This window comes from Tursiops truncatus, chromosome 1, assembly GCF_011762595.2.
Source record: "Tursiops truncatus isolate mTurTru1 chromosome 1, mTurTru1.mat.Y, whole genome shotgun sequence".
NCBI classification, from domain to species: domain Eukaryota; kingdom Metazoa; phylum Chordata; class Mammalia; order Artiodactyla; family Delphinidae; genus Tursiops; species Tursiops truncatus.
In genome coordinates, this window is record NC_047034.1 from 163,830,381 (window position 1) to 163,846,324 (window position 15,944).

The window sequence follows — 15,944 nt, forward strand, 5'->3', positions numbered from 1 at the left end:
GGTGACTGGACTGGAAACAACCAGGGACCAAAAGGGAGTGCATTCATTTTTCCATGCTGGAATATCTATGAGAAGTGGTGCCATTAGTGCATTGTGTTGAACTTAGCTGACCTATTAGATGTTTTAAAACACAAGAAAGCATCGTCTTTTGGAAAGCAATATATACATACTTTTACAAACATACTTTTCTGGTTCTGTTTATCTCAGTCTAAACAGAACCAGAAAAATATTGGTATTCCCTGACAGAGCAGTGAGGAAAGGCATACTTGGGAGTTGGGGGTGCAGAGGGGAGCTGATGTGCCATTAGTAAGATATACGTCTTGGATTGGCCACAATTAGCAGTCTGTATAAGATTAATTGATAATTGATATGTCTATATGAAGCTTCTCAAATTAATCAAAATTCAAAAGAGCTTTTTTCTTAGAAAGCTTGGCATAAAGTTGGCTTGTGTTTCATCATCCTTTGGCAGTTCTTTGTTTGCATGTTCCTCTTCAGAAACCAGCTGCCTCAGACCAGGCTGGGGCTTACAGAGCAGGGTTCTTGCCAGTTGAAGGGTGCTGGGAAGAGAGCTCTAACTCTTGGTGCCGTTCCCAGGATTGCTTTGCATAAACCTTCAAAATGCCTTCTCCCTACCACAAACAAAAACTTAAACTCTTTTGCTTTAAGTAACAAGGGCAGATTTTTCTCAAAACCACTTTCCATTTCAAAATTCTGATATTTTCTACATAGTCTGTATTGAAGTCTTAGGCCAGTTGAGAACGCTTTTACAAAACAATTTCTGTAGTATATTTCTTGGAAAGGAAAGAAGAAATCAGTCATTCAGCCTTGTTTGTAATTAGATCTTAGCATAATTTGGTGGGGGGGGAGTAGGAATTCCACATCATCTATTTTTAAGGCAGACAGGATCCATTCCACACCTGATAAAGTAGACAGGCTGGACAGTAATAGTTTTTTTAATTGTCCTTTCTACTGATGGACTTAGCATCTAATTGTGTCTTTACTCCCTTTCCCATGAAATTTTTGGGGAGCAGGAGACCCATATTCTTTCTCACTGTCACCAGAAGGTTTCTCAGCGTTGGCTGGTCAATGTGATCTTTGAGACTTTACAAAAATGGTGTATATTGAACATGTTTCTCAAAGGATAATATCCAGGGGTGATATTTGGCCAGGATCACTATTTAGCAGAAACTATGTTAAATAAAAAACAAAAGCAAAACTGATGTGGCCTATGTTAAACAAACCCCACTCAACTGGAAAAGTAGGCTGTGGTCTGACTGTGTAACATGTTTGACTTTTATTAGGTAGGTCATGGGAAGCATCTATATATTTGAGTAGGGGAATATAAGAGCTATGTTTTAGATCATTCAGGAAAGAAAAGAGATTGAAAGCAGGAAGATCGGCTACAAAGATCTGTGAAGAGTCCTAAGACCCCTGCACTAGTAGTTATGGTAGCTGATAGTGATTTCAGAAAAAGCCACCTAAATCCTACTCAGGTGGAGTTTTCCTGCAGAATAATATTTGTTCGTCTTGTTTTACTAGGAAAGACAAATGGTGGTGACCAGAGGAGTGTTTCGTCTCATATAGAAAGTCAGACCAACAAAGAGTCTAAGGAAGATGCAACCCAGCTAGACCATCTGATCCAGGGCTTGGGGGATGATTGCATGGCACCCCCTTTAGCCACTTCAACCCCTGCAGACATCCAGGAAGCTAGACTTTCTCCTCAGTCCTTCCAGGCTTCTCACCACCATGGAATAGGAAGCCCATGCGTGACTGTGCTGTCTTTGTTCCAGCCTGATACCTTTGTCTGTGCTGGAGAGAGTAAAGCATCACTGCCCTGTTCCTTCACCCAAGACCTGGAGAGTTCTTGCTTACTGGACCAAAAGGAAGAAGAGGATTCTTCCTGGAAAAGGGAATGGCCTTATGGATCTAAGAAAAAGAACTATCAGAATGTGGAGAGACACAGTAAAACACCTGGGCACAAGGGCCATCAGCTCTTGGATAAGACTAACTTGGAAAAGGTGTCTGCCAAAAGAAACAGGCAGGCCCCCATCCTCCTTCAAACATACCAGGATTCCTGGAGTGGAGCAAACAAAGAAGCAGTGAAACAAAGCCCTTGTCCTATTCCTGTGTTTTCCTGGGACAGCGAAAAGAATGACAAGGACTCCTGGAGTCAGCTTTTCACCCAGGATTCTCAGGGCCAGAGGGTCATTGCCCACAACTCTAGAGCTCCTTTCCGAGATGTAACCAATGACCAAAATCAGGGCTTAGGACAGCTTCCTAACAAACAGCTCTTGGGCTCAGTGCCAGGATAGGACCACTCAGTTAAATCTGCAGACTGATTTGCTCTTTACCCAGGACTCTGAAGGTAATCAAGTTATCAGGCATCAAGTCTAAATGTCTTTGTGAGGGTTTGGTTCCAAAAGTACCTTGAAATGACATATAAGAAAGTATCTTCAGGGGGTGAGTATATTGGAGTAGGGGAATGTAAGATCTTTGTTTTAGAAAGGTCATTCAGGAGAATGATCTTGGGTGGGAGGGAGGCATGGGATGATGCTGTTACTATTGAGCATTTTCTTTGTGTAAATAAAGCAGGTGGCCGCTTGTTGAGACAGTATGATTGGCATCATGCCCCTCCCTGAGGAGGAGGTGGCTGGTATATTCCCTGCATGAGTCTATGGTGAACACTGAGGAGGCAGGCCAGGTGCTCATCTCTCCACTGAAGAGCCTGCTACTCAGCCTGCACAGAGCCACCTCTTTGCCCTTTCAGATGCCTGACTGGGATACTGCTTTTTATGGATGTGTGGTCTTTCTTTTAATCTCTGGCTGTAATCTTACCCATGCGACCTAAGCTGTGACCATTATTCTTGACACTTTTTTGAGTGATAAGGCAAATCTCCTAGACCCAGGTGTACAGGGGCAGGGAGGATAGAGAGAGAGGTAGATGATTAGGTAGTTTTGTTATTTTATTTTGGTGGTAACTTTACAGCATTTTAAAGTTATATACTATATGTTTAAACATCTCCCTAAAAAAGGCTGACCTATATAACGATCTAAATGGGACTATATCATTCTTCTACTACAAGGTGGGAGAGAACTCCCATTGTAAAACTATGAATCCAAATAAATGTTTACAAAGCTGGCTCTGCTGGTAATTAAAACTTACCAATTTTATTTTTGAAAACCAACTCTGCTGTCATTGCCATGGGTCTGAACACGTCTAATTTGACTTGTGTTCTACTCAAGACATCCACTAGGTGGCAGTTTCCCATGTTGCAGGTGTGGTACCTAAGAGGCTTAAAAATAAGCCTCTGGGGGGCAAGCTTGCAAGTTATAAGATGGGACCGGGTTTGAAAGGTTAGGGCAAAATCTCTCTGTAAAGAAAGAGATAAGAAGCTCCCTAGGGAAGTCTTCTCTTCTAAAGGCAAGGGGAAGCCAGGAACCTGTTTAAAGAAGTTCATATACCTTAAAATTAATAGAAATTCTATACCTGTGGGAGATACTGGGTGATCACGACTCAGAGATGGACACAGCAAATGCAATATCTCTCCAAATCCTTCCTTTAATGTCAGGTAGTGCTTCAACCCAAACACACACAGGATACATACTGTAGAGAAAAGGGACCTGAGGGCATCTGAGTCATGCATGGTGTGGTAGGTACAAACCTTGGCCCAATGCAAAGGAGCAGTCAAGGGCCTGGAAGAAGGATGGTACTCTCTTTCCCATCTCCATTTCTCTTTCCTACTGGACTTACACTAAAGTCCATGGAAGAGAAAGAGCTTTCAATTAGTGGAACCAATGAGGGCCCAGGGCCTTGGAGGGTAGATTTGGTTGTACAGTATTACAAAATATATTTAAGAAAAAACAGCCCAGGCCTCCCAGTAGCCCAAGTGTCAGCTGGTCCAGTGGCTCGACCTCAACATGTAGGTGTTGGACAGAGAAGGGGGAGAGAGTGATTGCTGGGCACTGGTGTCAGTTCATGATGGAGCAGCATAAGATTTTCCCTGCCCTGTGAACATGTACATAAACATAGCCCCCTCCCCTCAGCCCTGCTCTGCTGCAAGGAACTGGCTGAGAGTAAGTGACAGCTGGGCACAAAGTGTTCAGTGAGACCAGTTATGGGGTCTAGTGCAGTGAAGTCAGTCATTCATTTAGGACCTATTTTCACACAGGGGCAAGGAAAAACCAGAAACTTCTATCTCACCCTTTAAACTGGGACATTCCAACCTACACAATTACCTGTAACGTGTCTCAGCTCAAAACAGGCAGCTTCTGCTAAGGTTTGAAGTACAGAAAACATATAATGCAGCTCTTCTCTTAGTCCAAGCTCTAGCTTTTGGCCAGACTGTTGCAGAAGATTTCTAATTGAGAGGCAGAAACATCTGCAGTGAGGAAGGCAGCTATTGAAAGAATTCCAGGAGCATGAGACTGAGTTTGCAGAGCTGAGTGCCATCAGTTTCCTTTTCTACTGATATCTTCTTCCTTCAGCGCAAACTTCCTCCTTAGGACCTCAGAGATAAGGAGGGCTGGGTCTTCCTCCTTCAATAAACTCCGGTTCCTAGAGACACAATAATAGCTTGTATTTATTGAGTACTTACTCTGCCCTGGGCAGTGTTTTGTGTGTTGGAATACAATCTCATTTAATCCTCACAACACTCTTATGAGGTAGGAGCTACTACAATCCTTTTACAGATGAGGAAACTGAAGCACATTGAGGTTATGAATTTACCCAAAGTCATTAGTCACTCAGTAAGTGGTGAATCCACAGTTCAAAACCAAGCTTGCTGGTTACAAATCTCATCTCTTAACTAGACATGGCTTTGCTGTTTCCTAAAATGGCTACAAAATGTGGGCAAACCTGTTGGTATTGGCCTGTGGTGGCTAAGCTTCTGCTCCCACCTTCTGGCCCTATCTTTTCTTAGTAGCATTTCCCCAGGTCAGCAGGGGAAATGACTGATGACTCTTGGCTTTTCTGACATTTATTCGTTCTGAGGAAAAGGTGTGCTGAGGATTTACTATTACCTCGTCTCCCTGTCAGGGAAACTGAGAGGTTTTTTATAAGCAATCCAGAATTTATAGTAAAATGTTCACATCATAAGGGGCCCGTGGGAACAAAACCAGTTTCAGATTAGGGTAGGTTCAAATTACCTGATAACATCAGGTATTTTCCTGGAAAATAGTTGCTTGAAATTCTAGTGAACTCTTACATACATACATCCTCATGAAAGCATTTTATTGGTCATTATGCTAGATGTAAAGGCCAAGATTGATTATTAAACCTTGAAAACAAAAAGAGGAACTGCCTTCAGTCTGTCACATTTCTGAACCCTGAAGATGGCGCTACTTTCCCGTTCTTAGTCATCAAGCCAGCTCCTTAGTCATCAACCCCCAGCTCCTTCTATCAACAAAGGAGGAAAGGGCCCAGGACACAAGTGAGAGGAAGGGCTTGGCAGTAGGGGGTCACAGATCTAATATGGTACAAGAGGCAGGTATAAGAAAGTTGGAGAGTCCAATCTATAAAACATTGACCAGAAGAAAAAGGCTCAGTGTGGCCCCAAGGCAGCAGCAGCAGCTGAATTTGGGAATGCAGGAGACCAAAGAACTGCGGGTCCGTATGGCCAGAGAAGGAAGGTAAAAGTAACTTTCCTACAGAATCGACTACCAGGACCCTTGTCTAGTTTTCAGAAGAAAATGGGGCCACAAAAGGATCCTTGTGCGAGGTGAGTCACTGTTCCTTTAAGAGGAACTTTGTCAGCTCAGGAGACAGCCCTCACCTCCCCACCCCCCAAAACAGCTTTTTAACTGCATTAACAAATACAGCTGCACATCTGGCCTCTGGATTTTGAGGTCTGGATGTCAAATATTTCAATGCCCAGGAACCTGCATTTGAATAAGCTCTTCTGGTATGTGCTGTGCGGTAGGGAAACACTGCAAGGTGGTGACTCCCTCAGGCTGGAGCTCTAGGGCTTCTCTGCTAGATGAGTTTCTCATGGTAGGTATTTCCCACATCCCCTTACACTGACATCAGAAACACCTAGAGCTCTACTCCTTGGGGGTTCTGCTTTGTTAAGTTTAAGGTGTATTTTTTTTTAAATAAATCTGAGCAATTCTGATAGGCAGCCAGGTTTAGGAACTACCTAGGAGTCTCAAAAGCCTTGTTCATAAATCTCTGAATTTGCAGGGCTGGTTTGAATAATGGACCACTGTGTTTAAAGGAAATGTTCCTTTCACCAAATAAGTCTACTTTTTTGAGATACTAAAATAACTATTACGCAATTACGTTTTGAAGGGTGGGGCATGGGGACACTTGTCACTAGCAGTATGAAAACTGAAGTGGTGAAGCCCCTCTGGGGGACAGAAGCTGGATTAGATGAGGTTTCTTGTAAAATCCCTATTAGTCTAACAACATTTGGTTGGGTTAGGTCACCCCAACCAAATGTAAAGTGTTGCTCTTTCCTCAAACTGGGGACCCAGGCACTAGCAAGCAGGCAGCAAGCTTTGTGAATGAAATAACAAATGACTACTATTGAGGACTTACTATGTAAGTACTTTCTATTAGATAATTGGCCACAGGCAACTTAAACAATAAACAGATCATCACAGCTCCTTATAATACACTTACAGATCTTGGCTCTGCTTCACCCGGTGAAAGTCCTTTAGGATACCCATCATATCTGCAAAGCTGCTGGCCTTGGACAGAGAGACGCAGTCATCTTCTTCAGACGAGCTGCAGGTAGCCTTGTGTTCTGGTTTGCAACATTCAGGGCTGGCAGAACAAAGCAGGGGGACTGATGGAAGCTCAGGGACCTCTACCTCGGTCTCCTCGGTGATGTCACTAATGACAAAGGAAGTTGTAGAGTGGAATGAGGATCCAAAACAAGGTAAGGGAGAAGAGACATTTGAACTTCCTGGAGATAAGAAATCTGGCGTTAATGAAGCCGAAGCTGAAAGAGAAAACAATAGGCATGGATGGACACTGGGGCTAAAATACAGCAGTTACATCTCCCTGCAAGCACTGCCTACCAAACATTCATTTCCTACGCTGACACCATGACATCCTGGGTTCCTCCACTACCTTCCCCTCTCAGGATCTCAAGAAGATGTAGCAGTACTGGGCTCTTCCAGTGTTCCAGGAGGGCAGAAGAAAACCACCCCATAAGGGCCTTGCCTCCTAAAAGCTCCTATTCTGCAGTGGGCTGTGGAGTGACAGCACTCTTTAGACTGAAGCAACAGTGCAGAACCAAGGCCTGAATTTGTCCTTTTCTCTAATTAGGCCAGTGCTTCTGACTGTGCTCCTTTGAATCCAGCTATCTGTGACTGAAAGAATTGTTCTGAAGCAAAAAACCAGAGTGGTGATGGTCCTCCTAGTGCCCAGATTTTAATGGATAGAATTTCCTCAATTTCTAAGTTTCTAGGGAACATTCTAGGGACAAAAAAGTAGCCAACAAATATAAATGGAAAATTCAGGTCCATTTCCTCTATAAAACTGCCATATGAGGGAATTAAATACATGAAGATTTCAAAGAGAACACCGTGATTTTTATGTGTTCTACCAACTGACAAGGTTTGGGAGCTATGACTACGAGTCAGTGAGGAGCAAAACTGAGAATGGGAGGAATATGAGGGTTAAACACTGAGCACCTTGGGAGAGATCCACCTGTTAGTATTTCCTGCATCTGGTCATCCCATTCATTTCCAGTGGTTCTGCCTTAACTGCAGACAGAAAGGTGGAGGAATGGGTGGAGGGTCTCTGCTGGAAAAGGCAAGGAAAGGGGAGATAGGTGCTTACAAAGAGGAATGTCTCTTAGTTGTAGGGAATGCTTATTTCTCATATTGAAAAAGAAAGCCATGAGCGCTCATGGAAGACATGATCTTAAAGACACTTGGAAGAGTGTTGGTTTTTGTGGCCAAGGCGGGGAATCTGCCTGGGGCCCCAGGTTAAGTGAAGATTTTGTTCCTAACCCAACCAGTCAGCCCCAAAATGGCTGACGGAAACCATCCAAAGATTGTAACAGGCTAGCCAGGCCTCATGGCAACCTCAGAGCCCTAGGCCCAAACACCCCCGAACCAAGGACCATCCTTATCCCTATCCTGTCCAAAAGCTAAGCAAAAAGGAACAGCCTGCTATATCCTAGTCCTAGCTCAGGGGCTCTTACCTGCATCAGCTGCCACTATTTTAGCAATCTGGCTGCGCAGGTGGCTCAGCTCCTCCTGCAGCTCTGTGGTGCGGCTGAGGGCTGGCAGGGCTGGCTTCTTCAAGGCCAGGAGCCTCTCCTCCGACCCACGGAGGTTGGGCACTGAGGCATTGCGCTGAATGACGATCAGAGGGCTGGGCTTCCAGGTGTGCCTCAGGGGGCGTGTATCGCTCCTGGACCAGGGAAAGACAGTGTGTCAGAGAGAGCGGGCCACTGCACTGCTTCCAAAATTCCTTCAACCACTCCTACACGAGTAATACAGCCAGGTTCTGCTCCCACTCTGAGCCCACAGCTCTCATTCCTGTTGCCCTCCACCTCTCACTCTTCCTGCTGCCTACCACCTCATCTGGGAAGAAGCTTTTCATTCCCCAGCTGGTAGGCTATTGCCTCCGCTACCTGACCCGGGCATAAGTCTCCTCTTCATCCGCAGCAATCCAGGCGATGTCAGCCAGAGTAGGGACTGGGGGCACATCCCTCAGACAGAGGTCAGAGATGTTGGGCAGGGTCTGTAGGGAAGCAAAATTCATCAACATTTACTGCCTTCATGATGAAACAACTGGAGACTGAGCAAAATACAAAGGAGGAACACCTAATGTATAGGGAAGTCTTCGTAGAGGAGGTCCCAGTTGGAAATAGCTTGAATAAGAGGCCAGAAGCAAGAGTCTGTGAAATTTCAAGTAATTCAGCATGGCTGGAATTGGATTGGTGGGGTGGGGAGTTGGGAGAGACTGGAAAGTGAATTAGGAGCTTGATTCTAAGATCAATAATGAGCCACTGGAAGATTCTGAGTAAGTAAGGATCAGATTTGAGGTTCTAAAAGATTACTCTGGCTACTGGATGGGAAGGTGCAGAGACCAGTCATGAGCGTGTTGTATCCTCCAAGCAAAGCACGGTGGCCAAGAGCGGGGATGGGACCTGTTTTTATATACAGTGTTTTACTGGAAAAATGGTCATACCCATTTGTTTAAGTATCATCTGCGGTGGCTTTTAAGCTATAACAGCAGAAGTAAGTAGTTGTAATGGAGAGCAGTATGGCTCAGAGCCTAAAATACTGGTTGGCCAAAAAGTTCTTTTTTTTTTTTTTTAAATTTATTTTTTTTTGGCTGTGTTGGGTCTTTGTTGCTTTGCGTGGGCTTTCTCTAGTTGTGGTGAGTGGAGGCTACTCTTCATTGTGGTGCGCGGGTTTCTCATTGTCGTGGCTTCTCTTGTTGCAGAGCACGGGCTCTAGGCGCGCGGGCTTCAGTAGTTGTGCCACGTGGGCTCAGCAGCTGTGGCTCACAGGCTCTAGAGTGCAGGCTCAGTAGTTGTGGCGCACGGGCTTAGTTGCTCCGCAGCATGTGGGACCTTCCAGGGCCAGGGATCGAACCTGTGTCCCCTGCATTAGCAGGCAGATTCTTAACCGCTGTGCCACCAGGGAAGCCCTAGTTCGGTTTTAAGTAAAAAATAAATGACATTTTTCATTTTCACCAAGAACGTTATTGAATGTATTCACTAACCCAATGAACTTTTTGGCCAAACTAATATTTACTCTCTGGCTCTCTGCTGACCCCTGGCTAGAGCAAAGGGGTGTTCAGTGGTACTGGCCAGAGTTACTTTTTAACAGATGCCCACGGCCTAAGAGCGTCTTGCCTTCTGGTTGTGAGAATACAGGTGCAAGGACATGGACAATCTGTTACAGCAACAGGAAATCTCTCCTGGCAAGCTCCTTACAACACCTTTGTAGCTAACTGGGATCTACATGTTAAGGCAACAAACACTGTTAGAAGCAAACTTGATAATCTGACTATTTAGATTTAAATAAAAAAATAATTATACAAAAGGAATCATAATGTAACTCCTTAAATTGCTCCTTCACCCAAATGAACAACTAGGGAACAGAGAGACTGAGTGACACCATGTTAAATGAAAAATTTGGAAGGTTCAATTATGTACTTACTGATTACAACAAAGAAAGAACCATGCATTTAGAAAAAGATTGAAAAGAACTACACTAAAACATTAACAGTTATTGTGCCATGACTGTGTGATTATAGGTAATTTGTTTCCCTTTCTCCTTTTTTACTTTTCATAATTTAATATTTTTATATGGGTAAATTAAAGAATAATAAATCAGCAAGATTCCCTTCAAATATTTAAAGTAATCAATTTACAACAAATCTAGAGATAATTTCTCAAAAATCCACCTATACATGAGTTAAATTCAGATGTTTCTGTTATAGACTGTTTGGTAGGTAGATCAGGAGTTGATAGCTCTGGCTTTTTGATAGGGAACCTGGGTCTCGCAGGAGTGAAGTGATACTCCAGGGTTACAGAGGAAGACTTCCACTGACCCAGGAGCTAATGCTAAGATGGGCCATTTAGGGGAAGCCTCCATCTGCTTTCCTTGATTACCCAGAGTGCTCCTCTGCTATTGGCAATTAAATGAGTTAACATATATATAAAGTACTTAGCACAGAGCCTGGCACATTGTATGGGCTCAGTAAATGTTAGCTAGTATTACTAATACTACTCCTGCTCCGTGGGAGCCCGTGCCCTTGACCATCTCTGCCCAGCAGCATGCAGGCAAAGGACTGGAGGGGCTACAGCCGAGCGTGGGGGCAACCCTGACAGACTCACACTCCCTAGCTGTCCTTCCCTTTGCTCCTGATGCTTAAGGCAGCTAGGGCCACTTCCTGCCCTACACAGTAACTGGCAATCTGGGTCAAGGGACAACACCCCCGCAACCCACTCCTGACTAATACCAACCCTGACACCAATTCAGAGACTCCAGATCAAGCTCCTACACAGACTTTGCAGCTCAGCCATGTGACATACAAACTCAGCTCCTTCATTTTTGTTTCGCCCTGGGCCCACATCCTTTCAGGCATATATTTCTGTCTCCTTTGTGTAGGCAGAAAGCTGAAGTATCTCTTTTGTGTCCCAGCTCCCCAAATGCACACACCTTAACCATCTATCCTGGAGCTGATGCTTAACCATTAGCTCTCAGAGGGAGGCAGCTGGGACTAATAAAGTTACTTAGCTTTCCACTGCACGAGGGGTCTTACTTGGGCCAGACAAGAATCTGTGCTGCAGAGTGGGTACTAAAGGCCCCCTAGGCACAGAGGTGAGACTGAAATAGCCCAGTAAAGGAATGGTTAGACTTGGCCAGAAGGAAGAGGATGGGGCATAATGGCCTCATGGAAACACTGAAAATAGGTAGCTAGAAGAAGTGACCAGGAAAGCAACCTGCCTTGGCAACGCCAAGGAGTCTGGGGCACAGAAGCAGCACCAGCCTCCCATACACTCTGAGCCTCTACTCTGTCTGCCCTTCCAGCTCACTTACCTCAAAGGATGCCCGGGGACATGGCTTCAGGGGCAGGTTGGTCCCGATTCTTCTCACTACACTTCGAGCAGCCCCATGCGGCTTGTTTTGCCAGATTGGGATGGTCTAGAGCAGAAAGAGACAGGGACGGCCACAACCTCAGAGAACATCCAACTACTGTCCCCATCCTCTCCCCTTGTCCCCTTCAGCAGGGGCCAACCTTCACCTTGGCCAGCCACCTAAGGGGACACCTGCTGCTGTCGAGGCACAGTCAATGCTGGGAGGGTCCAGTGAAAGGGTGAGGGATTAGCCGGGTGTAGGGATCAGCCAGGCTGCCCTCCCTTCCCTCTGCACAGAATGATGGAAACACATTGACTCCTTAACTGCCCCAAGATCATAGTTGGTTCTGCCTTGGGGGAGGGGATGGAAGGGAGGACCCTTCAATTCCAGGCCTGGGTTGGGGAAGAATTAACTTGAGAATCTCAGAACTGCAGCAGGTCCAGTGCTTAACCTTCCCCACCACACCCTTGCCCTGGGAATGCCCCTTACCACACTGGCTTCCATTCCCGACATTTCGACTGGCTCCTGCACTTGAAGGACAAGGCAGCCACAGGGCAGCTCTGGAGGCTTGGGGACGCAGGAGGCGTGATGCCTTCATATCAGGCCATCTTAAGGAACCAGACTCCTCTTCCTGTGAAAGACCCCCCACAGGAGACTCAGTGGCCACCACACAAGCCCCACAAAACCAGGCCCTGCAGACCCATGACTAACGCTGAGGCTTCTCTGACATTTCACAGGGGGAGAAAACCAGCCGAAGAGGCTTCCCTCACCCAACAACAAATCCAGACCCTTAAAGGTTCTATTTCAGATTCGCTACACGAGCTTGGCCAACCCTGGGAGCCTTCCTGAGCCCTTAGGTTTCCTGAGGCAAAACTTCTAAAGAATATATACGTATAACTGAATCACTGTGCTGTACACCAGAAACATGACATTGTAAATCAACTATAATAAAAAAAAATTTTTTTTAAGTTGATAAGAGAAAACAACAAGCAAACTTCTTAAGATTAAACAGAACCCTTTGGAAGTTAAAAAAGCTCATGGGAAAGCCAGAGTTGTAGGTACCATCCAAGCCCAACATTCATTCCTGGGGATAAGATGTAAAAAGGCCAGCATGTGCCACCCAGCCTAGCGCTGCTGGGCCCCCATAAGGGGAAGAGGTAAAACAGACAACAGTACAAAGAACAGCCAACCACCGGTAGCCAAACTGTCTACTGGGCTACAGGGGAAAAGAGCCAAGTGTTTATCCTGGCTCAGCCATCTACTGGCTTAGTAGCCACAGGCAAGTCACATGAACTTTCTGAATGTTGGTTTCTCCATCTGTAAAAAGATGACAGGAAGAGCTGCCACTCTAAGTTACCTTAAGAGTCAATCAGTGAAACGGGATTTTAAAGTACTTAATGAACTGTTAAAGCAAGACACAGATGGGTGGAGTTGCTGCTGACTGGATTCCTCACAGCTGCCCTTGCATGGTGAGCAGCTGCAGTCAATGAGCTCATTCAGTCCCTTGTTCATCAAACACCAACAATACTCACTCTGTGCCAGGCCCTGTGCTGGGCACTGTAGGGGCTATGGAAGGAGTAAGACACAGCCATGCTCTCAAGGAACTCATAATCTAGACGAGAGATAGGACCTGAATACATAATTCTAGCAGAGACTGAATATCACTGCTTAAGAAAGGCACACCAGGCAGGTGGCCAGGTGAGTTCAGCCCCCGGCCCCAAGGCCACAAGGTGACTTCAGAGCGGGTAAGAAGGGAAGGAAAACAGCAACACCACCACAGGTCTAGGAAAGGAATGTGAAGAGATATGAAGAGCAGAGTATGGTAAGGCCGCAAAGGTAGATGGTGGGGGGTGGGGTGCGGTGTTCAAGGGCTGGGAATGTCCTGGGTAAGAAGTCACTGGGGAGCCAAGGGCAGCCTCTGAAGAGGGGCTGGGCTGCGCTGACCGAAGCAGCTCTTTCTGGAAACCTCCCTTGGAGGGTCTCTCTTCTACCGCTAGGAGAGGAGGTATCACTCACTCACTTTACAATACATGAGGAAAAGAAGCTAGAGAGAGGAAGGGACTGGTTTAAGGTCACTCAGTGGTCACGGCAGTAGAAAGTCTGCAGACCCTGCTGCCTCCTGCACGGGCTCCATCTTCTCAGCAAATTCAAGCCTTTTATCAAAGTCCTTTTGTGTGCCGGGCTCTTTGCTGAATTTCAGTGGCTGCCACAAGCTCCATACAACACTGTTTCCCTGTGTTTCTCACTTTAGTCACTGCAGCCACTTCCTCTCCAAACTTACCTCCAAACTCAGCTGGGCCTAACCCTCACACGACAGCCAGGGGAATCTCTCTAGAACACAGTGCTAATCATATCCCTGCCATGCTTCAAACCCCCTATGCTTGCTAGAGCCAAGAGGATAACGTCTAGACTCCTCTGCATGGCCAGCAGGCCGTCCCCAATCAGGCCCAACCTCATCTTTCTCTGCCCTGTGTACCCAACTCCCCGCAGCCTACAAGGCCTGTCCACTCCGGTCCCTGCACACTTCACAGCCACACCTGCTTTAGCCTTGCCCTCCAGCCACGCTGGCCTTGTCCACACTATTGCCTCTGCTCGAAACACCAGCACCCCCTTCTCCAAGCTCATCCTTAATCATTTCTGGAGCTCAACTCAAGCATCGCCTCCCCTTCTCCGCCCGGCACCCCGCGTTTCCTTCGAGCAGCAGTAACTAGGTAACGGTGTGCTGTGCAGTTTGTCCGAAGGGCGGGGACTTCCCAGGCACAGCCCAGCGCTCGCTCAGTACACAGCAGGCACTCGAGCATTTGTTCAATTAAGACACGGACCAACGAGAACGCCGACTTAGCCTTGAACCCTCCACAAGCGTCTGGCTAGAAGACGCCCCCAGCTCGCTGGCTGCGCCGGCTGGTTCCCACCACCTCTGCGCGCGCACTGCCCCTTCCGACGCTGCTGCCCCAGTGTTTACACGCGGTCCCCCGCCGGAGACGCAGCGCCTCCCGAGCGGGGCCTGGCCGCATCACCCCGGTCCCCGCCGAGGTCGCCGCGCTCAGCGCAGTTCTGCGCCGGGGGAGCCGCCGCGAGGACCTTGCCCGGGACACGCCTCCCCTCCCCCGCAACAGCCCGACCCGACAGGGCCAAGGTCGGCCAAGTTTTCGCCGCAGCTCGGGCGGCCCTTGGACCCACAGGCCCGGGGCCGGGTCCCGGAAGGAGCGAGGAGGCGGCCGAAACGAGAAGCCTCTGGTGCAGCTGGCTGACTCGGGCGAGCAACTGCCCCTGGGGACTCAGTTTCCCCCCTGACATAGTGAGGCGGACGACACGGGCTCCCGCGAGAACCGGCGCGGGCACAGCAGCCGCGGGCACCGCACAGCGCCCGGCACTAGGCCGCGCGACAGCCGGGCCGGAAGGCCGCGCTCCCGCTCCGGGGCGGCGCTCGGACCTAGTCTCACCTCACACTGCGGCTCCGGACTCACTCACCTCACGGCCCCTCCTACCACAGCCGGCCGCCCAGCCTCAACCGCCCTCACTTCCGCTGACCCGCCCCCCGGAAGCGATCCCTAGCAGCTGCGCACCGAGCCGCGGTGGCGCTCGCCCTAGGAAGGCGGGCCCTGCTGGGGGCGGGGCGAGCGAGGGCTCTGCGCGGGGCGGTGGGGGGGGCGGTGCACTTGCCGATCCCGAGGGAGGAGGCACGCCCACCCGAGGCCGCGCCCCAGCCTGTCAAAGCCCTGGGGAAAAGCTGATTGCGCTTGGAGATCCCTGAGGCCTGCCTGGTCTCATCCGCCGCTGGTCTCGGCCTCCTTGGCGCTCTCCGCGCTTAGTCCCGAAGCGACTTCTGGAAGGGGTCTGAGTTGCTATCGGCCCCCCAATTGATCGGTGACTGCTGTCCCCACCCCTAGTGCAAACTTCAGAATCCTCCCTCTGGCGTTCAAGGCCCCAGACTTACTGCTTGGTTGCCTCATCTCGCCCTGGTGCCTTCACAGTTCATGCTTCCCAGCCAAGACCCTCCACAGTCTTCTCTGCAGCAAGAATGCGCCTCTTCTCTGACTCCTGCCCTCCAGTGCTTTGTAGCTTTCTTTTATTTTAGCCTTTATGTATCTCTCTCTCTCATACACACACACACACACACACACACACACACACACACACACACACACACACACACACACACACGGTACAGTGAGTTGGTTGATCAGATGGGTAGATTGATGGGGAAAGACACCAGAGGCATTGCGAAAGAGACCCACATTCCTTCCAGTCTCACTCACCCACTCCCTCTTCGTGCTCAAACCTCCAGGGTCCTGTCTCCACGGCATCCAGGCCTGGGTCACATGCCCTCCTCTGACTTCAGCACGTGGCTGTGCCTGGCTCCCAGGCTGCAGTTTTTCGGGCTCAAAGCT

General features: G+C 48.0%; 2 protein-coding genes across 4 annotated transcripts in view; one reads left to right on the forward strand and one right to left on the reverse strand.

Moving 5' to 3' along the window:
* Positions 1–3,158, forward strand: part of AUNIP (aurora kinase A and ninein interacting protein) — a 37,395-nt gene extending 34,237 nt beyond the window's left edge. Inside the window, exon 3 of the mRNA XM_019938447.3 lies at positions 1,540–3,158. Within this exon, the coding sequence (XP_019794006.1) occupies positions 1,540–2,312 (773 nt within the window). The 3' untranslated portion in view covers positions 2,313–3,158. The remainder of the gene's footprint in view (positions 1–1,539) is intronic.
* A 383-nt stretch (positions 3,159–3,541) lies between these two features.
* MTFR1L (mitochondrial fission regulator 1 like) lies at positions 3,542–15,644 on the reverse strand. 3 transcript variants are annotated; one of them, XM_033840720.2, is made up of 7 exons: positions 15,491–15,644; positions 12,043–12,184; positions 11,515–11,619; positions 8,589–8,698; positions 8,154–8,365; positions 6,620–6,941; positions 3,542–4,555 (listed from the first exon to the last, which is right to left on the reverse strand). In XM_033840720.2, exons 2-7 carry the CDS (start codon positions 12,064–12,066, stop codon positions 4,450–4,452), a joined length of 879 nt encoding a protein of 292 aa, XP_033696611.1. In that variant the 5' UTR covers positions 12,067–12,184; positions 15,491–15,644; the 3' UTR covers positions 3,542–4,449. The 3 variants fall into 3 exon arrangements, with proteins under 3 accessions (XP_033696611.1, XP_033696618.1, XP_033696624.1); XM_033840727.2 differs by lacking the exon at positions 15,491–15,644 and adding an exon at positions 14,997–15,141; XM_033840733.2 differs by lacking the exon at positions 15,491–15,644 and adding an exon at positions 15,025–15,129.
* Positions 15,645–15,944: the final 300 nt, after the last annotated feature.